This window comes from Glycine soja, chromosome 5 (genome assembly GCF_004193775.1).
Source record: "Glycine soja cultivar W05 chromosome 5, ASM419377v2, whole genome shotgun sequence".
Taxonomy (NCBI): Eukaryota; Viridiplantae; Streptophyta; class Magnoliopsida; order Fabales; family Fabaceae; genus Glycine; species Glycine soja.
The window spans coordinates 33,387,569-33,412,025 of NC_041006.1; the positions used below are offsets into that span (position 1 = coordinate 33,387,569).

General features: G+C 28.6%; 1 protein-coding gene and 2 pseudogenes across 1 annotated transcript; 2 read left to right on the plus strand and 1 right to left on the minus strand.

Moving 5' to 3' along the window:
• The first annotated feature begins 812 nt into the window (after window positions 1-812).
• On the plus strand, window positions 813-3,382 carry LOC114411319 (annotated as a pseudogene).
• Window positions 3,383-6,098: 2,716 nt separating this feature from the next.
• On the plus strand, window positions 6,099-12,426 carry LOC114411320 (annotated as a pseudogene).
• Window positions 12,427-15,804: 3,378 nt separating this feature from the next.
• On the minus strand, window positions 15,805-19,983 carry LOC114412603 (WAT1-related protein At1g68170-like). Its single transcript, XM_028376556.1, has 7 exons — window positions 19,781-19,983; window positions 19,601-19,663; window positions 19,338-19,454; window positions 18,227-18,476; window positions 17,977-18,135; window positions 17,444-17,595; window positions 15,805-16,137 (listed from the first exon to the last, which is right to left on the minus strand). Exons 1-7 carry the CDS (start codon window positions 19,972-19,974, stop codon window positions 15,915-15,917), a joined length of 1,158 nt encoding a protein of 385 aa, XP_028232357.1. The 5' UTR covers window positions 19,975-19,983; the 3' UTR covers window positions 15,805-15,914.
• Window positions 19,984-24,457: the final 4,474 nt, after the last annotated feature.

The following is a 24,457-nucleotide window of genomic DNA, read 5'->3' on the forward strand; positions in this document are numbered from 1 at the left end:
TAGGTTGCGGTGGAGTAAGGCATACACAGACGTTCTCTGCCAGAGAGAGAAAGCGACAAAGACATACACAAGGCTACAATGAGAGAGGGAAAATGAAGGGTCAGCGGAGAAGATGAGAAGATAACATAAGAGAGAGAGAGAGAGAAAATGAAGGGCGAGTGTGTAAAGACATGTCTATACAAAGAGAGAGAGAAAAATGAAAAGTCAGTCTATACAAAAACGTGCTGTAGAAAACTGTCGTGCTTACAAATCAAACAAAGGCGGTTTTTCTAAAACCGTCTTTGTAACATGCTTATCGACGCCGGTTTCACAATAACCGTGGTTAACATGTCAAAAAGTTTGTATAAATTTCGAAAATGCCACCGCGAAATTTACTACATCGCCTTTTTAATAACCGATGTAGATTTGACGATGTTAATTCTTGTTTTTGTAGTAGTGTAATAATAATAATAATAATAATAATAATATAACTTATTACATTACTCAACGAGAATATATTTAAATCCCCATATAACTCAACGAGAAAATATTTAAATCCCCATAAAACTCTACTTTTTATTGAAAAATAAGACAAATTAATTCTCTTGAGATGCGTCACTATAAGTTTTGTCCTTAGTTTATTTATAGTAAACTAAAACGAAATGCAAGCTTTTTTAACCTAGAAATAATGTGATCGAGTATTATTAATTTCCTATATATATGCATTGTTGTGTTGGCTTTTGGCAATGATATGCATGTTCTATATATCCTTATATTTCTCTTTTTCCTTATTCAAATTCAAACCAGTATATTACAGCAGCTAGGCAATAAAGATGAAATACACATGGAAAGGAGTGCAAGAGTTGAAGCCTGCCATGTTGATGGTGCTAGCGCAGGTTGCAGCTGCTTCTGTGAATGTGCTTTACAAGCTTGCCCTAACTGATGGAATGAGCTTTAGAGTAGTCACTGCCCTACCGTCACATTTTTGTAGATGCTTTCTCTCTTTATTCTCTTGCTCTTATTTTTGAAAGGTGCATTCACAGCCCGTAACTTCTTTTGTTTTCTATTATTAAGAACAAAATTTGTGATTAATTCTTTGACCCATGCTACCTTAGATAATGGCTAAAATTAAGATGATGTTTTTCTTTCCCTTTTTTTATATTTCTATTTTGATATTTATAACAGAAAGAACAGGCCAAAGTTAACATGGAGGGTGCTCTTGATGTCATTATTTTGCGGCATATATGGGTATGGTTAAACTCTTCAGTCTTCAACCCTTTGCCATGGCCATGAGGTTTTCTTGTGCCTTTTCTTTTCCCGCGTATCTGGAATATATCTTCTTCGGTCTCAAATATAACTAAAAAAACTAATTAATTAAAAACCTTAGTTAATATTATTTAATTTTACTAATCTACTCATTTTAAAAAATTAGCCTTTATTCTCTAAATTATCCTTTACTGAAACTTAAGATAAAAAAATCATTGAAAATACAATTTGAATTAAGTGAAAGGTATTATAAATATTTTTTTGGTCTCATATAAAAAAGTAGACATTTTTTGGTTTTAAAAAATGCCAATCAAACCTTTCATTTAATTGACATTGAATTTTTAATAAGGTATTATAGAGCTTATTTTGTTGAATATAAGGTGACATAAATAAAGATTAATTTACTTATTTTAGACCAATATATATGTGTTTATATATATATATATATATATATATATATATATATATATATATATATATATATATATATATATATATATATTCGAGACAGAAGTGAGTGCATTGCTAAAGTCTAGAATGATTAACAAAATTAATAATGTGCATTTAATAATATGAACAGAGGGAGCTTGGTGCAAAACCTTTATTTCATTGGTTTGGCGTGGGTATCAGCGACATTTGCTACCTCCGTTTATAACCTCATTCCTGTGATCACTTTTGTCTTCTCCGTTTTGTGCGGGTACGTAGAGTCATCACTCTTTACAATTACCACAGGTATATATATTTATTACTTTTTGTCCTTACTCAGAAAGATTATTACTGAACTTGCACAATTATTCGCAATAATTTATTGCATCCAGTAACTCTTTCAACTGTTTGTAGCTTTGAAAATTTGCGAACCCCATCAGGGAGGGTCAAAGTGTTGGGAACTATAACAGGAATTGACGGGTCAATGCTGCAGACCTTTTTCAAAGGGTTAGAAATTGACATTTTGACTTTGCACATAAATATTTTTTCACAAAAATCAAAATGGCCACCTTGGATCATCGCATGCTGTTTCTGGAAGAAAATGGCTAGGTGTTTTATGTTGTCTTGGAAGTGTTTTTAGTCTTTCATTATGGCTCATCATTCAGGTAATTAAGCTTCCTGTTGTTATATCTCAGTACTTAAAGAGAAATATATATTTCATGGGCACTCAGTTGCTAATTGAGAAAGAGAGAAAAAAAAAATATAAGTATAACATGCAATAAGATAAATAACATGATTAGAAGAAAGCGATAAAAAAAAATGTTGATGAAATATATGATGTGTTAAGGGTTTACCCTTATGGCCTTATCTAATTATAATTCTATTTGTTGGCAAAAAAAAAAGTGTAGTTGTTGTTGTTGATGAATAATCACTAAATGGGACAGACTAAGATGAGTAAAGATCGAATATCCAAGCCATTACTCAAGTACAGCGCTGATGACCTTAATGGGGGCAATACAAGCCACAGTCTTAGCCCTATGTGTTGTGAAGGATTGGAGCCAATGGAAGTTGGGTTGGGATATTAGGCTTCTAACTGCGGATTTTCTGTAAGTTAAAATTTGCATTAATTGGATGGTGAACTAGTATACTAAAAATTAGTAATTACTAAGAAACCAAGATGTTGTGGCAGGGAATTGTGTACTCTGGATTAGTGGTTATTGTTACTGCATGGTGTGTACGGATTAAAGGTCCATTGTATGCATGTGTTTTCAACCCTCTCGCGCTTGTGATAGTGGCTATTTTTGCTTCCATATTTTTTGGATGAAAACCTATACGTTGGAAGGTATGACCAACATTTCATTTAAGAATTGATACCATTGGCACCATTAATACGTGCTACAAATATTCTTGTGCAAACCAGTTGTTCGGGAAAAGTCTTGGGTAACTACTAATTAGCTTGCTTATTGTACTGCAGATTATCTCATAATCATGTTCAACTTACTATTTTATGATTTGTTTTTATGAAACATGTTCAGTGTAATTGGAGCAGTGCTAATTGTGTGTGGCTTGTACATGTATGGTGCTGTGGGGTAAAAGCAAAGAAATGAGAACGGTCCCTTACTTGACGTCATCAGACAACACGGAAAATGTTGAAATTACGAGAATGGATCATGACAACAGTCAACAATACTACAATAGCCACACCAATTAATATTACCCTCTGACCCATTATAATTGGTGTGTAAGAATTTTTTATTTTAAAATAATTATTATTTTAATTTTTTATATTTATAAATTTATTTATTAAAATAAATACTTATTTTAATAAAATAAATAATTTTTTGTTTTTTCTGTGTTTATCTAAATTATTTTTGCTTTTAAAAAAATAATTTCATGTTTGAAACACTCAAAAAATATTTATTTTAAATTTTTTTTAATTTTAAACAAACCCACCCGTTAATAATTGACAATAAAATTTATAAATGAATTAATTATAATATAAGATTAATTTTATAAAATTATTTTTTTCATTTATTTATTACTTATTCTTCGTCTGCATAAATTAATTTAAGACCATAATTATTTTGACTAACAACATGGATGTTGTTAGGATTGTTCATGATGAGTCTTCATAAAGTGGACTTGATTGACTGAATGACATGCATTGGCAATAATGGGATAATAAAAGACATCTATGAATGGCTCTCACGAAATAGATGTAGTTTCAGTACGTAGAATGTTGAAGTGCTAATTAGGATATGTATGGTACACTACAGTTCCAACAAAACTCAAGCAACCAGCATTTTAACTTCAGCAATTTCTTTTTATGAAATTTATTACTTTTTCGTAGCCATAGATGTTGGGAGATGCTTGGTTCATTTTGCACATTATGATCTTTATTATGTATGGCTACACCTTGATGGTTTTTCAATTGCATGTACTCTCAGAGTTCTGATATAATAGACCGGATCTTAATCAAAATGAGTAAACGTCAGGCCTTGCATGCAGGCCATTTTTTTAAAGAAGCAAAAAATAAATTTATTGATGATTAAGACGACTAATTAGATTGATTAAGCACAACCCAAACCCAAACCAAGACATACAAGAAAAGGAGCCAGGCAAGGCCCAAAATAAATTAAGCCACCAGCCCCCATTTAATTTTGAAGCTTAAAAATAGAGATTCAAATTATATTCTTATAATAATTTTCATTTTTCTAAAAATCTTAAAGCTCCTTTTAAGTTAAATTTTATTTGATAAAAAAAATAAACTTATTTAAAATTAATTGTTTCACTCAATAAAATAATATATTGATAATAAATATTATATTAAATCAATTTAATTAACACAAATTTATTTTAATGATAACAAAAGTACATAAAATATTAAAATATATAAATTTTTACTTTTTAAAATGTAAAAATTATTTTAATTAATAAAATATAATTTACATATATTTTAAATATATAATATTAATAAATTAATTTAAGCATTAATGACATATATTATTGTTCCAAAATATTTTATAAGAGAAAAATAACTTAATAAAATAGAATTCAATAATGCCAATATGCATTAAAAAGAATTTAATAAATAATTCAAAATTATTTTAAAATATATTATTGTAATTAAGTAATTAAAAAGTAGTTATAAATAATGAAAAAAATATAAATTCAAATTGAAATGAAAGAATAAAAAAAATTCAAATAAAAATTTGTTAACTATAATACGTTCTTATTTTAGTAACATTCTTTTATTTTATGTAATGTATACATTTGAAATTATTTATATAAATAGAATTGAGTAATGGTAATATATATATTAATAATTATTTAATATATAATCTAAAAATCATTTAAAAGTATATTTAAATTTAAAAAATTACAAATATTTAAATATCATAATTTTAACTAAAATATGTGAGAATTATTTAACGGGGAAGCCAATTAAGCACTCAAATTACATTGATTCTTTTCTAAAGTGTACGTCTTTTAGGTCAAGTTGGGATTTGAAGAGCTATACTACATTTATAAACCATCTAAAGCGTTGATAAATTTCACTTAAAATATCTAACTATACTTTCTAAAATCAATTTTATATTACTATCATATAAATTTCATGTTCAAATTTAATTTTTATTTCGAATATACATTTTTAACTCGGTGACGTATGTGCATACGTGTGTATAAATATTAATATTTTCTAACTTGGTATCCATTAAATTAAATGTTTATAAAGTAAGCTAGATTTTGTCATCAATTTCTTTTTCCCAATTTTAATCACTTTGTAAAGAGGGTCATGTATACATAGATACAGATACGTTGAACTATAATGTATATTCTCTCTCTCCCTCCACCCACATATATAATATTTCTTCTGTTCCAAAATAATAGTTAGATTATTATAAAAAATAATAAATAGATAAAAAATAATAATAATTTTAGAAAATTAAATTTTATATCATCATTAATTTATTTAAAGATTTCTTTATTAATATTATAAGGAATATAAATGAAAAATAATAATTAATGTTACATTAAAATTAAAATAATAATTATTTTGAAATAAATTTTTTTCTCATAATTATAATGAGATAGAGGTAGTATTAATAAAATTACTTTCAGACATGTAATTACACATAATATTAATTATTATAAATATTTTTTGTCAAATACAAAGAAGCTGTTAAGGATTTGAAAAGCTAAAGATAATTTTATTTACCACAAGTGTACACAGATTTCAACACAAGATAATACACGAAGCCTCCCAATAGCCATTCCACCATGAAGCCTTGAAAAACCACCCTGAATATTTTCCATCATTATTTTGGGGGGGAAAAAACTGCTGTAATTGAAAGAAACTAACTATTGGGGATACTTACTATAAATTGTCAAATGAGTATTAAATATACGGTTCAGAATGAGCTGTGTACTTTCGAAAATGTAATAAAAAAAGGCTCTACGCACTTGTTCGCAAGAAACTCCGTTCTCGATCCTAAACTTTCTCTGTTTCAATTCCTTCGTGAAACTCAACCAAATTACAATAGCCAAGTAAAGATGAAGAAAGTAATGCAGGAGTTGAAGCCTGTCCTTCTGATGGTGTTGGTGCAGCTTGGATATGCTTCCACGAGTATTCTTTTGAAGTTCGCCATAAATGATGGAATGAGCATTCGAGTAATCGTTGCCTATCGTCACATTTTCGGGGCTGCTTTTGTTGGAAAAATAAAATAAAAATGAAGGAAAATAAATACGAAGAAGATGCACAGTCTTGAATTAAATAACAAAATAACAGTAGTAAATTAAATTTAATTGACAGCGCATGAATAATGCATTATAACATACAATAAGCACAAGAAAGAAAAATTAAGGGAAGAAAGATATAGTCTGGGTTGAAGCGCGTAAACGCTATCCTTAGAGAGAAAACGCCCCCACTGCATGGGTAAGAAATTCTGATTGCGCTCCTCTCCCAAGATACGACAACCCGTTGGTTCCGATCGTGTGCAGCGAAAGGATCCCCGAACCTTATGAACACCAATGCTCTTGCTCTCACAAAAATTAAGTTTTGTATAGGAAAAGAAAGAGATAAATTTTTGGCAAAAAGAAATCAGAGCTCTCAGTCTGTCATTTCTAGAAAATAGGAGATAGATATATATAGGCATTTTGTAACAACAAAATATGACCGTTAGAAATATGACCGTTGGAAAACCAACATACAGTTGTCACAACAAATATAACAAACTAGTTTGACTCATTAAAACAAAATCTTAAGAGAATCTAAAATAAATATTATTTTATAAAATAGAATTAATATATATTTATAAATTTTAAATTAAAACACAAATATTTACCAACATTCCCCCACATAATTTAAAATTTTAAAGTATATTTTCTAAAAGATAATTTGTATAAAAACATAAGAGAAAGAGCATGTGATATTGTATTTCGGTATAAGGAACCTTCCGGGTTTGAGCCTTATACCTAGTGTTTATGAACTTCCATCCGAGAAAAATGTAGTGACTTGATTGTCTTGAACTACATATTCTTTAACCGGACTTTAGTACACAACCCCTACAATATTGGCGTTCAATTAGGTTCTAATCAGTGGTAGCGCGTTACACGGCCTTGCGCTTGTATCTTGTTTCGTGAGTGTCCTTTAGAGATTAGCCCATATCTCACAGTGGCGGCCCCACCACCACACTCACTAGGTGAATCCTCAAAGAGTGAGTTGTGACCCTCACCCCTACAATAATTGTCATCGGATTCATTAAGAGGTATTTTGTTTTTTTTTTATCAAAAATACACATATATAAATACCTCAACCTTAATATTGCCACAATTTATAATACACCTCGTCATAGGAATGAGAAACGGAACAGCTCCGTCAAATTTCATTTTGGTGTACTTTAGTCAACAAACAATTTCGTTGTTACCCGTTGAACTCCATTCATGGGATCACCAATCACATGGAGACGGGTGTCCATTGTTGTAACTAAATAATGGGCTTTAATCCCATTCCCCTCGACGACTCAAGTACTTGTTGACGTGTCAACCCTTTTGTAAGCGGATCCGCAATATTATTTTCTGACCTGACAAAGTCAAGAGAAATGACACCATGAGAAATCAAATTTCTGATAGACTTATGTCTCACTCTTAAGTGTCTTCTTTTTTCATTAAAATTTTTGCTAGTAACTTTAGATATAGCAACTTGACTATCACAATGCATTGGAATTGGAGGTATAGGCTTATTCAACAATGGTAGATCACATAGCAAATTTTTAAGAAACTCAGCCTCACTAGTAGCAGTATCTAAAGCAATAATTTCTGCTTCCATAGTAGAACGTGAAATAATAGTTTGTTTAGCAGATTTCCATGATACTGCACCACCAGCTAAAGTAAAAACATAACCACTTGTTGATTTTGTTTCATCAGAATCAGAAATCCAATTTGCATCACTAAACCCCTCAATTACTGCAGGAAAACATGTATAATGAATGCCATAATTGATGGTTCCTTTTAAGTATCTAAAAACTCTTTCTAATGCAATCCAATGAGAATGATCAGGATTATTAGTATACCTTCCTAATCTACCAACTGCATATACAATGTCAGGCCTAAAGAAGTTTGTCAAATGCAACAAAGAACCGATAATTTGAGAATATTTATGTGAAGAAATTCCTTTACCCAAATTTTTCTTTAGCTTGATGGATGAGTCATAAGGAGTAGAAACAGGTTTCACATCAAAATAATTAAACTTCTTCAACAGCTTTTCAACATACTAAGATTGGGTAAAAGTCATGTCATCATTTTTCTTTATAAGCTTAATACCCAAAATCACATCTACACAACCAAGGTCTTTCATACCAAAATTTCTAAACAAGAAAAACTTCACATCATTTATGAAATACATATTACTACCAAATATCAATATGTCATCCAGATACAAACATAAAATGACGCATCCATTATCATCAAATTGTTTCACATACACACATTTATCACTATCATTAATTTGAAAATCATACAAAAGAATAACTTAATCAAACTTTTGTGTCAATGCTTTGGAGCTTGTTTCAAACCATACAAAGATTTAATAATTTATTTTTCAAGAAAAAATATTTTCAAAGAAAGTCACATCTCTAGACTCCATAATAGTACCATTAGAAATTTCAGATACTTCTGAATTAATAACTAAGAATCTATAAGTAGTATTATGTAAAAAATATCCAACAAAATATAATTAATATTTTTTTTTCAATTTTCCTTTTCTTATTAATAGGGATATTAACCTTTACTAGACACCCCCACACTTTAAGATATTTCAAATTTGGTTCTCTTTTTTTTTTCCATAGCTCATAATTTTTTTTTTTTGTTTATAAGGTACTCTTTTAAGAATACGACATGCAAAATATAAAGTTTCACCAAAGTATTTATTTTATTATTTTTGTGTGTTATATTTTCACAGGCTTATCTTTTATCAATGAGTTATAAATAAAGAGACAATCAGTCAACATGTAACAACAAAATACTTGCAGCATTAATAATAACGTTAAACAATAAAAATTAAAAACCAAACAACAAATGTCCTGATTTTAAAGACTTGTGTTCACAGGATCATTTAACCAAGTAAAAGATAGTTTTCTAATCATATAGGAATGAAATTAGAAGTATGCTTTTAGTTTTTCACATAAACTAATTCTAAAAGCATTTTCTCTTCAAAACCACCATTAGTGAAGAAAATATATTGTAAATCTCAAATTATAAGAAAATATTTTTCAACAATTTCTCACTAATGTAAAAATTTAAGGAAATGAAATAATATAATAAAACATTTTTAATAAAACATAATACATTGTGTCTTCATCCATTAATTTTCGAGACTTACTAAAAAGGGAGTCAATCATATTCATGACAGATATTTTGGTAAAATAGAATGCTACTGTAGAAAAGAATATGCAAGAAGAAAGTGATAACGATTTTTCTCTCTAAGACTGTTGGAAAAATAAAATAAAAATGAAGGAAAATAAATACGAAGAAGATGCACAGTCTTGAATTAAATAACAAAATAACAGTAGTAAATTAAATTTAATTGACAGCGCATGAATAATGCATTATAACATACAATAAGCACAAGAAAGAAAAATTAAGGGAAGAAAGATATAGCCTGGGTTGAAGCGCGTAAACGCTATCCTTAGAGAGAAAACGCCTCCACTGCACGGGTAAGAAATTCTGATTGCGCTCCTCTCCCAAGATACGACAACCCGTTGGTTCCGATCGTGTGCAGCGAAAGGATCCCCGAACCTTATGAACACCAATGCTCTTGCTCTCACAAAAATTAAGTTTTGTATAGGAAAAGAAAGAGATAAATTTTTGGCAAAAAGAAATCAGAGCTCTCAGTCTGTCATTTCTAGAAAACAGGAGATAGATATATATAGGCATTTTGTAACAACAAAATATGACCGTTAGAAATATGACCGTTGGAAAACCAACATACAGTTGTCACAACAAATATAACAAACTAGTTTGACTCATTAAAACAAAATCTTAAGAGAATCTAAAATAAATATTATTTTATAAAATAGAATTAATATATATTTATAAATTTTAAATTAAAACACAAATATTTACCAACATGCTTTATCATGTTCTCTTGCTCTTTTTTTCGAAAGGTGTAGCATTCTCAATCCCGTAACCTGTTTTGTTTAATTTCTAATCTTATAAGAACAGAATTTTGGTTGTTTCACCCTATGCTAGGGCATTACATAAAATAAAATCAAAATGATGGGTTCTTATTTTTTTGTTCTATTTTGATATTTAATGCAGAAAGAACACGTCAAAGTTGACATGGAGGGTGCTTTGGATGTCATTTTTTAGCGGCCTATTTGGGTATGGTTGATGTAAACTCTACGTTCTTCTTCACCCCTTTGCCCTAAAATGATTTTATTATGATTATTTGGCATGTATAGTGCTAAAGTAATTGTATAATAATTTAAATTCAGATATTAAAATTATTACTTAGCAAAACTATTACTATATGTTTATTGATAATATAATCAGAGGGAGTTTATTCCAAAACCTAGCTTTCGTTGCGTTGGCTTTGGTATCAGCAACGTTCCAAGTTGCTATATTCAATCTGGTTCCTGCAGTCACTTTTATTCTCTCCATCTTGTGCGGGTACGTAGTCACCACTCACCACTCTTCACCATCACCTTCTTCATGTGATCTTTATTTTATTTCATTTTTCATCGATAAGAGTTTTTTTGCTGAACTAATTGCAGCAACTACATATTTTTGTAGCTACGAAAAGTTAAATATGCGAACCGCGGCAACGAACGCTAAGGTGTTGGGAACAATACTAGGAATTACCGGGTCAATGCTGCTGTAATTTCTCAAAGGGGTAGAAATAAATATTTGGAAGGACATTCACATCAATCTTTTCCATAAAAATATCAATAGTCAGCTAGGAACATCGCATGGAAGAGAATGGCTAGGTGTTTTATGTGGCATTGGAAGTTGCTTGAGTTTCTCAATATGGCTCATCATTCAGGTTAGCTTCCTATATATTGTATTTATCGCTACTCACTACACATGTTTTCTCATATATCTTAAAGGCGTGCAAATACTAATCAGTATGTTATAAGGATACTAGTTAAAGAAGTAAAAGGAAAAAATATGTTTTATTAGGATGCATGAAAATACGCTCTCGCTCTAACATGATTTCCAATAAAAACTTTTACTCGGTTAGCAAGATCCTATCTAATCTTGTATGTGCCACGGTTTGACCTGGGTTACCTTTTGCCATTGATCCCTATATATGTATGCTACAGGCTAAGGTGAGTAAGGAATATCCAAGCCATCACTCAAGTACAGCGTTGATGACCTTAATGGCAGCAATACAAGGCGCAGTCTATGCCCTCTGTTTTGAGACAGAATGGAGTCAATGGAAGTTGGGTTCAGGTATCAGGCTTCTCACGGCACTTTATACGGTAAGCTAATTAATTTCATAATTAGTGTTGGATGGTGAACTATTATTATACCAATAAATCAATAATTAGTTAATGGATAATTATCATGAGACTAAAATTTTGTGGCAGGGAATTGTGGCCACTGGGTTAGTGAATATTGCCACTTCATGGTGTGTACGGAAGAGAGGTCCATTGTTTGCATCTGTTTTCAACCCCCTTTGCCTTGTGCTCGTGGCTTTTGCTAGTTCCCTGTTATTACAAGAGCACCTATACTTGGGAAGGTATGCACTATGACCTAGCTTGTTCATTTAAATTTGAATAGCAATAATGTCACAGTAACTTGCAAAGAAATATTTCTTTTGCATCATTTTATTTAAATAATTATTTCACACCTTGTTCGGAAATATTATTTGTATAGAAGATATATCGATGATTTTAATTTGTGGTTGCGATCCTGATTATGGTTTTACCAATATTCTTGACATTGTGGAAAAATGCCTAAGATGTGACTGCAATTGTGGTTGTCATCATATTTTAAAACCATATAGAAGATTATTAGGTTAATTACTCTTTAATGACTGTTTGTTTTTCTGAAACATGCATGTTCAGTGTAATTGGAGCAGTGCTAATTGTTTGTGGTCTGTACATAATGCTGTGGGGGAAGAGCAAAGAAATGAAAACAGCAACTCAAATGGTATCATCAGACAACACCGTAGGAGAATTTGGAGTGACTGAGGCTGTTGTCGTGTCTACGACAGACAATAGTGACGACGGCAGTAAATGTCAACATCAATAGTAAGACTAAGAGCAATAATATTGTAACAGACTCATGAAGTATAGACATGCATGGGAACGGGAAAGTTTCAAGACCTTAAATGTTAAGTATGGGTGTATGCGGATGGCACAGGATTCGAATAGTCTAGAGTTCTAGAGAAAAACAAAAAACTTCAGCAAAATTCTTTTTGTACTTCAATCTTTTAAGTATAATTATTTTTTTGTTAAACAAAATTCAATGGTTTTTGGTTTGCAATCATTGACTATTGAGTTGGATAAAATAAGTAATTCAACTTTACTTCTTGATTAATAATATTAAAACACGAGAATAAGAACTGATAACAATGGAGTAATCTTTGACTCGGCTTTCTATTGCAATGTTAGAGAGGGAATATGAACTTAAATATAGGAATATTATTTAGAATAGAATACATGATTCCATTACAAAATGATGATCTTCTAAAAAACATTTACAAAATGATGAGATGTTTCATATTTTAATAATAAATGTAATATTAATACCAAAAAAACACATATATATAAAGAGAAAAATATTTATTATTTAATTTTTAGATTAAATTATAATTTTGATCCTCTCACTATATTTTCAAATCCGTGATTTTATTCTTTTAATATAATTATTTTTCTGTTCAAAAAATAAAATTCTACGATTTTTGACTCGCAATCATTGACGATTGAACTGGATGAAATAGGCAATTCAACTTTGTTTCTTTATTAATAATATTAAAATATGAGAACAAGAACTATATATATTAACAATGGAGAGTAATCTTTGACTCAGCTTTCAATTTCCGTGTTATTCATCTCTACTTAAGTGAATGGGAATGCTTCTGGATAACATTACATGGCGCCATGGTGCATGTGCTTCCTGAAATTTGACCTTACAAATGGAAGATTTTGAAATGTCTACTCTTTTGGCTTTTTTACACGCTATTCTTCCCACTTTAATTTGCTAGCTTGCTGATTTGGTATAGTCTTATGCCTTTTTAGTTTTTGTGGGAAATTTATGGTTGTTCACTTGTTTAGGCTGCTACATGGGCCTCTGTATTTTTGTTTTTCTTTTTTTTGGTTATTGGGACTGAGTCGGTACCTTTCTGTAATTGCTTGGCTATAAGATCAACCTTATGTTCTTTTGTTTGGGTCTTGGCTTGATCACTCCTTATGATTATAGTGTAGCAAAGCATGGGGTTTTTGACAATTTTTATGGTCAATCAAAATATATTGGGTTGATTTGGTTCAAATCATTGAATCATGATAAAACAAAATATATTATATTTTCAAATTTTTATTTTTAATTATTGTCCATTTTATATGAATTTTTAATTTTAAATTATTGTAAGGTAAAAATATTTATTGTTCCACGATTCTTTGATAGCCAATTTTATGAAATGGTACGACTAAACAAATTAAATGATTATATAGTATTTACTAGTTTTTTCGTCTATTATAGTATTTTTTATTAGTTTATTAATCTGTATGTGTGGTCTCTATACTGAAAGTTGCATTTTCACAACAAAAAAAAAAAAAAACTGAATGTTTCATCGTAAATGATTATAGATATATAAAGATAAAAATAGATGTGTAGTTCATTAGTTAATTTTCGTCAATAAAGTTTATATTCCATTAATTGATAGATTTAGCCAACACTACCTTGCAGCTAATTAAACCGACAGTAATTATTTTAATATGTAAAAAATTGAAGTGTTGCATCCACTTTGCGTTTGTTTTGCATTGGCCCTGGCGTCACCAATAACATCAGTGTCGAACCCGACATTACCGTGTCAACAGTGATTCATGCTTTTAGTTTTCTTGAGGTGTTTGGTGTTGAAGAGTACATGAACTTATTAAATAAGTGCGTCACGAGTGTATAACACTGATTAAGAATTAAAAAGCATGAAAATTAAATAGTGTCTTTATACCATCTAGAGTATAACTTTTGACATAATGTAGTAAAAAAAAAAAACTTTTGATATATAATAGCATAATATAAATTAACTATAGTTGGTTTACTAGAAGGAAGAGGCATGAATCACATAAATAAAAGGAGCAAGTTATGGTTTATCTTCTTTTAAAGTGTATTTCACAGGTTACTGTTGCAACGTTCCATTCCCAATCATCTCATTAAATTAACTATCCTCCATTTACTTTTGTGTTCTTGATCTTATTAATCACATGCCCATTTTAGTCTACTCTTCTTTATACTTATATTTAAATTGAATTTCATTAATTTTTAAAAGGAATTGTCAATAGTTAATTAAAAATAACCTCATCGTAATACAATTTAAATTATTCATTATAAGTTTAAAATAATTATATATTTTAAAGAAATTTATTAATTATAAATTTTAATTATAATATAATTGATATTTTTTAAAAGAAAAAGGAAATATATAACTGATATAGTAATTTTTTATTATGAATTTTGATTATATTATATAAAAGAAACATTTAACTTATATAATATATACAAACTAAAATATTAGTTAATAATAAAATTAAAATTAAACATATTTGCATTGCTGAATCATAAATAGACAAGCTTATTAAATTAAAATATATCACATTCTCATTCCATAAAAAAAGTATAATGTTTTTTAAAACATTATAATTTAACATCTTTCACAAATAAATTTAAAAAGTTGTAATTTATCCTTCAGTAAAAGAGTCGTACGGGATTTCTGCATCAAAGTAGCCACTGGGTGCATGCAGCAGCACCTATGATGGAAAATAGCATATAAGATACAACTCATTCTTCTTCTTTTTTTCCGCTATCGTGTGATCTTTCTCTTTCTTTCTCAAACTCCATAACTTTCCAGCCTTTCCTGGTTCGTAATAATGTCTGCTCCAAAGTTAGTGGATGTGCTTTATGTATCGGTCAATTTATTTTTAGGGCACGACTCCTCCTCTCTTTTTTTATCAATTGGGAAATTACACGTTAACGAGTTTTATGTTGAGTAAAATAAAAAATTTAACCATCAAATAAGTAGATAAATTGGTGTAGATTGTTTCAAAGTTTGAGTTTTAAACATGTAATTATCTTAAATATTTAGATAAATTTTTTTTATGATCTAGACATTAAAAAAAGAAAAAGTTTAAGGTCTTGCTGAAGAGTTATGAGACTTTCCCACGGTTTCATCTTATACGACTTTTATTTGGTGTTAGGTTATAACAATTGATACTTTTGTACATGAAAAACCAAAGCCAGCCGACAACTTGATGTACCTTAGTAGTGTGTTTTTGGGTGTACACAACTTTATGTTTAATTAGTTCAAAGATGATAAATATTCAAGTGTACAATTACTTTAAAAAGCCTATAGCCCCTATATATATATATATATATATATATATATATATATATATATATATATATTATGTGGTGCATATAATATCACTATTAACAACAACGGCTTTAATTAAGTTGAGGCTTTCCCTGAAGGCATGTCTTCTAGCTAGCTGGTAATTTTCAATGTCCACTCCAAAGGATCTTCTTCAAGAAACCTTGGCAACTATATTGCTTTTACAATTGGCGTCGGTATTGTTAACGCGGTCACAATTATCATCATTTATTGTTGTGGACATGACAACAACTTCAGTTGCTTCATGCTCTTGGTTGATTTCTGATGAGACCGACAGATTCGCCTTTTTCATTTCTTTGCTCTTACCCCATAGAACCATGTACAAGCCACCCACAATTAGCATGGCTCCCATTACACTAACATGATGCAAAAAATCATATCATTAATTAGTCTATTTACACCCAAACCAAACTTTAAGCCAAAACTTTCTAAAATAATGAAAATAATTTACTGAAGTTGTTATAATTTTATCTAAAATTTATATATCTTTCAAAGTTTTTAAGATGCAAAACTACTTATCAAATTATCATAATAAATTTTATTTAGTTAAAAATTTTAAAAAACTAAACAACGAGGTGGAATAAAGTCTTTTACTAAATAGAAGTAAAAACAAAACAAAAATACAACCAAAGAAAGAATAATGTTTAATTAGTGAAAAAAGTGAAGGTAAGGGATAAAAAAGCATTTTATGAGAAGAGAAAGAGTCATAATGAACGCAGAAGGAGAGGCTTTTAAGAAGAAGAAAATAATTAATTACTTCTAATTAATAGATAAATATTATTTATTAAGAAATTACTAATTTTTTTAATGTTTTTAAAAATAAGTTTAAATAAATTTTGGTACCTATAACAGGATTTTTTTTATTTTAATTCTTTAAATATTTTTGTAACAATATTATTTGATAATACAACAACGATATTGATAATCAATTAACTTATCACTTCATCGATGAATCTGACAATTGACAAAATAAATGTGTAATTTTTTTGGTAAATTATTTTTAAATTTCTATATGTTCAACCATTGATGAGTGACTTGTTAAATCTATTGGTGACCTGATAAAGCAATAATAACCAATTTTTTGTTATTATGTCATCAATGGATATTTTTATTTGATAGTAGGTCCTAAAAAAAATTTATAAGGATTAAATTCAAAACAAAAAAAAAATTAGTACTAAAATCACACTCTATTTTATACAGAGACCAATAATTTATTTAAACCTTAAAATATTATTAATAAATATTTCCTCTAAACTCATATATAAGAAAAAAGTGATTTTATATGTTAGATTTAAATATAAATAAATATAAGTAATTTTGTAATATATAATGCTATTATTCTTAAAATACCTTTCATTTAATTCTAATTTTATTTTCAACCATTTTTTTATTCATGATAATAAATTCTAATAAAATACATTTTAAAAATAATCTTATGTTTTACTGGAAATTAAAAAAAATTAAATAATATCAATTAACTTTTTTAATTTGTATGAAATTAATTATTTTTATTAATATATAAGTTTAAAAGTGAATACTAATTTTTTTTTTCCGGAAATTTAACTGTCTTACTGCCACCCTGCATATCATAAAAGTTAGTTGAACTTATCATTTACGTTCAGGTAGACATCAAATTTAAATGAACAAGGACTTGTTGCATACCTTCCTACATATAAATTTTCACCAAACATCAAGGAATCAGCCACAGCCACAAGCACAAGCATAAGAGGGTTGAAAACAGATACAAACATTGGGCCTCTCATCCGTACACACCATGCAATGACAATAACCACTAATCCGGAGGCCACAATTGCCTGCAAAACATTTTCATTTCACAACTATAATTAAAATGGGTGTAACCTTAGTTCACCATCCAAATCCAATGCCAATTATATTAATTAGGATAAAATGACTACTTACATCTATTAAGAACAAAAATTCTGAAATAATCTTGAAAATTTAAAAAGTGAATTAAAAATGTCCTACCATTAAGGGTAGAATATTACAGTTTCACACTTAACACGATATGACGATTTTGATACACGTTCTACACTTAACGACAGGATACATTTTTGTGCATTTTTTACACTTTTAGGAATTATTTTGAAATTTTTTTTCCTTTAAGGACTAAATTGACACTGTCTTCTACAGAAGTGGTCATTTACCTATTACTATAAAATAAATTAGCACATTACCGTATAAGCCACAGTTAGAATCCTAATAGTCGAACCCAACTTCCACTGGCTCCAATCCTTCTCAACATAAAGGGCAAAGGCCGTGGCTTGTATTGCAGCCATCAAGGACATCAATGCAGTACTTGAGTGATGACTTGGGTATTCTTTACTCATCTTGGACTGTCACATGTGGTGATCAATAACAAAAGAAATCCAAAATCAAACCACAAACTTCACAAATATGTAATGATAAAATAGGAAGAGTAGGTACCTGAATGATGAGCCATAATGCAAAACTGAAGCAGCTTCCAAAACCACACAAAACTCCCAGAAATTTTTTACCAGAGTCAGTATGCAAAGCTACTACCTGCTCATTCTTTTGCAAAAGATTAGTACCGAAACTCTTAACGTTAATCTCTTGCCCTTTGAAAAATGTCAGCAACATTGACCCACCAATTCCTATTATTGTTCCCATCACCTTGGCCTTCCCTGCTGCGGTTCGCACATTTAACTTTTCCATGCTGAAAAAATTCAAAAAGAATTCATCCAAACCATGCATGCATGCTCATGTACAGTAGAATATTAGTTTATATTAGATTAAAGTATTCACTAGGTCCCTTATAACTCCATTATAAATTTTAGTACTTATACAAGAAAACTGTATGTTTTAATCCCAAACACATGTAAGTTAAATTTTGACCGTCATAGCTAACATTAGAAAATATTTTTCTACCGGTGTAAAACTGCTAATAAACATTTTAGTGGTGATAAACTATTACAAAAAAATTGTGCAGAGTTTAAAACTTCTAATAGTTTTTATCTTATGGTTAAGGACTAAAACTTAAAATGTAAATAAGAACTAAATAAATAGTTTAATTAGGTTATTGATGGCGTATTTAGTTGATTATAAAAACAGATTTATATATAGTCCATGGTCATATTAGTCATATATATTTAATGAGTTTGGTATTTTATTACATATATTCGGCTTAATGTTATTTATGGTTATTAATTAGTACTATAGGTCTAAATATATATAGATTTAAATTAACTTTTTACTAGCCCTTACGTCGTGTGTCTGAAGATGACATCCAATATGTTTTTACAAGGTATACGCGTCCTCCACTACTATTTACAAAAAGGAAAGGTTTGCTATTATTATAAGTCATAATACAACTTTTTGGAGCTAGTGAGTCAGATTTTAGTCACTAAACCCATCATTGATCGCTGATTACAATTTATGAAATGATGGCTATGGCATATATATGCTATCCACATAAATTTATAGACATATATGTGGTCTATAAATTCTTCTATTAGAGTTTAGTGATAATATATTTAAATAAAAAAGCATATAATGGTTATGACTAGTGATTACGTACCCGCACAAGATGGCCAATATAAAAGTGACTGCAGGAACGAGATTATAAACAGCAGTAGCGAATGTTGCTGACACCAAATCCAATGCCTCGAGGAATAGGTTATGAAATAAACTTGCACTGTTTATATGATTACACAAACATATATAAATATGGATAGTCTTGGTCTCTCTTTGATTAATTAGTAAACAATTTAGTAATATTCATGCATGTCCCAAAAAAAGTAAGGCAAAAGGGTGAAGATAGAAAGTTAAAATGAACCATACCCAAATAAGCCACTAAAGAATGACATGAAAAGCACCCTCCATGTCAGCTTTGGCCTGCTCTTTCTGTTTTAAATATTAAAAAAGACAAAAGAAAGCACCATTTATTACTGAGCCATTTATGTTCATACATGCAAGTGCTTAAAATTAACAAAAGAAGTAAATCGGTTGAGAATGGATTACCTTTCGAAAATAAGAGCAAGAGAAGAAGTGAAAACTACTGCGAACATTAGGCGGTAGGCAGTGACTACCCTAATGCTCATTCCATCATTTATGGCGAGCTTATAGAGCACATTCACGGAAGAGTATGCAATTTGCACCGATACCATCAGAAATACAGGCTTTAAGTCTTGCACCAGTTTCCTTACGTCATTCATCTTTTCAGAATGCTGTTGGTTTGAGATTGAAGATAGAAAATAGAGAAAGATATGGAGGCATGCATGGGATTTATAGCCCAAGTGGCGCATTTAAAAGATATGCATACATTTTTCTCAATATTGAATAGTGAATCAATTAGTCGTTAGCATGAGTGGTAACGACAGTATGAGTGGTACTAGATTTATTTATTTTTTTTAAAAATAAGTTCTTAAATTCAAATATTATGAATGAAAAAAAAAATATAATTAGAAAGAAAGATCAAACTAAATGTGGCCAATTGAATTCTCCGATGAATAATAATAATTAACAAAATTGATAAATAATTCACACCAATATCATACCAAAAAAAATATTAAATTATCAAATTACTTCTTAAAAAGTATAATGAGTCCTTGAGTACGTAATAAAAACTATGCTTAATTTTTGTGTGTGTACAATATGACGATTGTATTGAGGTTTGAATCAAGGATAGTTCTGTTTCATTGATATATATTTGATTTTTAATAATATTTTTTTATACAGACATTTGATAAAAACGTTATAAAAATATATTAATAACATTTATTTATATTTGACGATAATTTTTAAATGTTATCAAAAGTTTTTAGCAATATTTTTAATAAGTGTTAGATAAAAAAATTTGTTAAACATCATATATGTAATAATGTGTTGAGATTTGGTGTACAATGCTTAAACTATGCTTAAATTATGTTGCATTTCATTAGTTAAATTAGCTTTTTATATCACATTTATACAAGAATAATTTAATTGAGCAAATAAATACTAAGCACCTGATTTAATGATTAAATACATATTTAAAAACATTTTTTATGTCTGAATTGGGTAGTTACATATCTAAGATTTAAAATTGAGAGAACTAATTAAGTTGGAATATTTTTATGTGAGATGATTCACTCAAAGGTATATTTAAATATAATTTCTATAATTTAACAACAAATAATACAATCAATATGATATCTTTTAGTAACTAATTTAAATATTTACTCAGTATATAGCCCACAATAAAAAGTTCACGTATTTGTTTAGAGGCGGCTTAATGCAAAAAGAGGCCCAATACTAAACGTAAAAGGATTAATTTGATTAAAAATATAAAAAAATATTTAATCAAATTTTATTTTACTTTTTGAGATGTCAAATTTTAAACTTAAATTTTATAATTAAATTATTCTAATTTTATTTTTAAATTATTAATATAGATACTTGAATTAAAATTAAGTCAAGGTAAATTAGGAAAATGATTGGAGATTGTAAACTGAGAAAACAAAAAAGATAGTATTTGTAACCTTGAAAAAAAAAACTTGTTAGCACTCTCAGTTAATAAATACATACACTAATATATATAATATGTTTACTGAAAATAAAAGAAATAATTGAGAAGTGTGAATAAAAGAAATGAAAATTGAAAAATAGTAGAAAATAAAAATGTATTAGACAATTAGAAATTGAGGAAAGTATGATATTTTATAAATATTGCGAACAATGAGATAAAATAAAATTTTAATGAAGAAAAAAGTGTATTGGACCATTATAATTAAGTGAGGAGAAAATGTATTACATATTTTTAATGAAAAGTATGAGATGTGAATTTATAAAAATTTTAAAAATGAGAAAAAATAAAATTTATATATTAATGTCTTGAACCTAAATTAGTCTAGCAGAATAATTTTTAATTAAAATTATCTCTTTAATATAAATATTAAGATTTTATATTATTAATAACTGATGATATGATTCATATATTAACAAATAGTTATACTAATATAAATTGCTGATATAGTCTATGTATTAATATGTTAAATATTATTATAATATATCCTATATATTATTATTAGTGCAGATGTATAATATTCATAAAATTAATTTAATTTTATTAAACAAAATTATACGAAGAAAAATATTCTGAATATATACAATGTTTAATATTTTTTCTTTTAACAAATTTATTATATGAAAAAATGACAGCTTAACCCCTTGGGTGACTTGACCTGAACCTAAGGCGGCCCTAATGTCAGCCATTCATCGTGCTTGATCCCTTTTTCTCTTTATTCAGGTTGGACCATTAATTTGAAATAGACGGAGGGTGATTTGGACATTTGGCCTCAAGAATGATGTTGATTTCGATTTTATAAAGTAAAGATGCATTGTATAATAATAGTTTGGTGACGTAGTCTTGCCTACGTTAGCACCTCATATCTCGCAGGCTTGTCAAAGGTTTTGAAGACTTTTTGACTCTTATATGTATTTTTTTTTAATCTTTCCATTCTTAAAAAAAATAATTATTTTAATTAATTCAAAATTCAATAAAAGATAAATAAAATCTAACTAAAAATTATTTCTTACAAAAATCCAATTCAAACACTAATCAAATAATTTATTCTTAATTTTCATATATTAATCATTTATATCTAATTACTTGATTTATATAAATAGAAAATTTAGTTAAAGATGAAAATTGTGAAGGTGTAACATAAAGATAAAGTATTGAATGATACAAGTCTCTTTTTAAAAGAGACAATCCACGTGTAGTTTTGGAAAACTAGTCCCAAATTTTCTCTCATTACATCCCCTTTTCTTCTCCATGTAGTAGTACTAGAATCTTTTATTATATGTTTGGATTAAAATTGTGAGAGCTCTAAACTATTTTTACTTATAAAGCGATAATTTTTTTATTCTCATTTTATGCATTTGAACGAACAATTTTAATTGGAATTTGTAAACATAATTTTGTAACTTTAAATCAAACATACCAGTTGCCAAGTTTTTCTTCTATTGCAAGCTAAGTTCAAAACAAACACTTGACGGTCGTTCGTACTTAGAGTCGTGTGTTTGTTGCATATTCGTTGATGTTGATGTTGATGTTTTTCAGAGTTGTCATATTTTTTTGCGAAGAATATTCTTTTGGCTACTAGAAAATGATTTTCTTTTAGTGAGTGGTAATTAATGAGAATGACGTCGAATCTCATCGGTGACGGAATTGTGTTTTAGAGGTTTTAATCCAAACTAAAAATTGGGAATCAAATAATAATGATTTCTATAATTTTTATGATCTAAAACATTTTGTTCAATGCTAGAAATGACACGAAACTGGTGGATTTCCATATAGGTTGTAATAGGGTCAGAATGATCCTACTTAAGGTAGAAGGCAACTGATTCTTTATGGTTAATAATTTACTCTATCTTTGTCATGAAAATCCAACTTCTAGTCCAATATCTATTCACCATTTTTTATAGTTCTTTTTACTGCTATTTAAGTTCATACTTTATACTTTCTTGATACATAGTTATGCATCCGATTCAAATTCAATTTCTTATGACCATTGTTACAAGACAATTGTCATAGGAATCAAAGACTCCTTTAATGTTGTATTTTATTAATTGATTGTTTAAATGATTTAATTAAATTACAAAAGAAATTAAATTTAAGTGTTTGAATTAATTAATTAATTGATGAGTTAACATTTTTAGAAAATATACTTTCAACATCGATTATTTACGGCATTCTACATCGGTTATAAAATCGACGTTGAAAGCACTGATGTCGAATGTATTATTGTTAACATTGGTTTTGAAAAATCGATGTTAACATAAAAACGATAACATCGGTTTTCTAAATATTTGATGTTATACACAAAGAACTACATCAAAATAAGTGTATGCATAATGAACCTTGACATCGGTTTTCTAGTAAAATCGATGTTAATGTTATATATTCACATCGGTTTTATATTAAAATCGATGTTAATATAATATCTTAACATCGGTTTTATAGCAAAACCGATGTTAATATATTACATTAACATCAGTTTCACTAGAAAACTGATGTCAACGTTCATGATGCATATACTTATTTTGTTGTAGTTCTTTGTATATAACATCGGTTATTTATAAATAACCGATGTTAACCTTTGTACTTTAACATCGGTTATTTATAAATAACCGATGTTAATATACACACGTTAACATCAGTTATGTATAAATAACCGATGTTAAGGTGCATGTAGACATCGGTTTTTGTAAATAACCGATGTTGTTTACTATATTAACATCGGTTTTTGTTAATAACCGATGTTGTTTTCAAGTTTTTTTTATATAAACTTTTTTTTTATAGTAAACCCAAAATTGTACTTGTAAAATGCAATTTTAGACCCAATTCACAGCAAATAAACATTTTATTCTACTTTGAAGTAGTTTTAATCATAATAAACATTGAATAATTGATTTATCATAAACAACGATCAACAAATGAATTCAATGTTCAAATTACATAGGAAATGTCAAAAATGTTAAACCAAAGTAAACTAAACTAAACATAATGTTCCTAAATCCTAGGTCTGATCTCTAACTCGGAGATAATATTGTGCCCACTGGATCCACAACGCCTTTAATCTCTCTGGCTCCAATGGTCTAGGATCGTTAAAATATTGCATGATGAAATAAATGATAATAAGTTAATAATGTAAT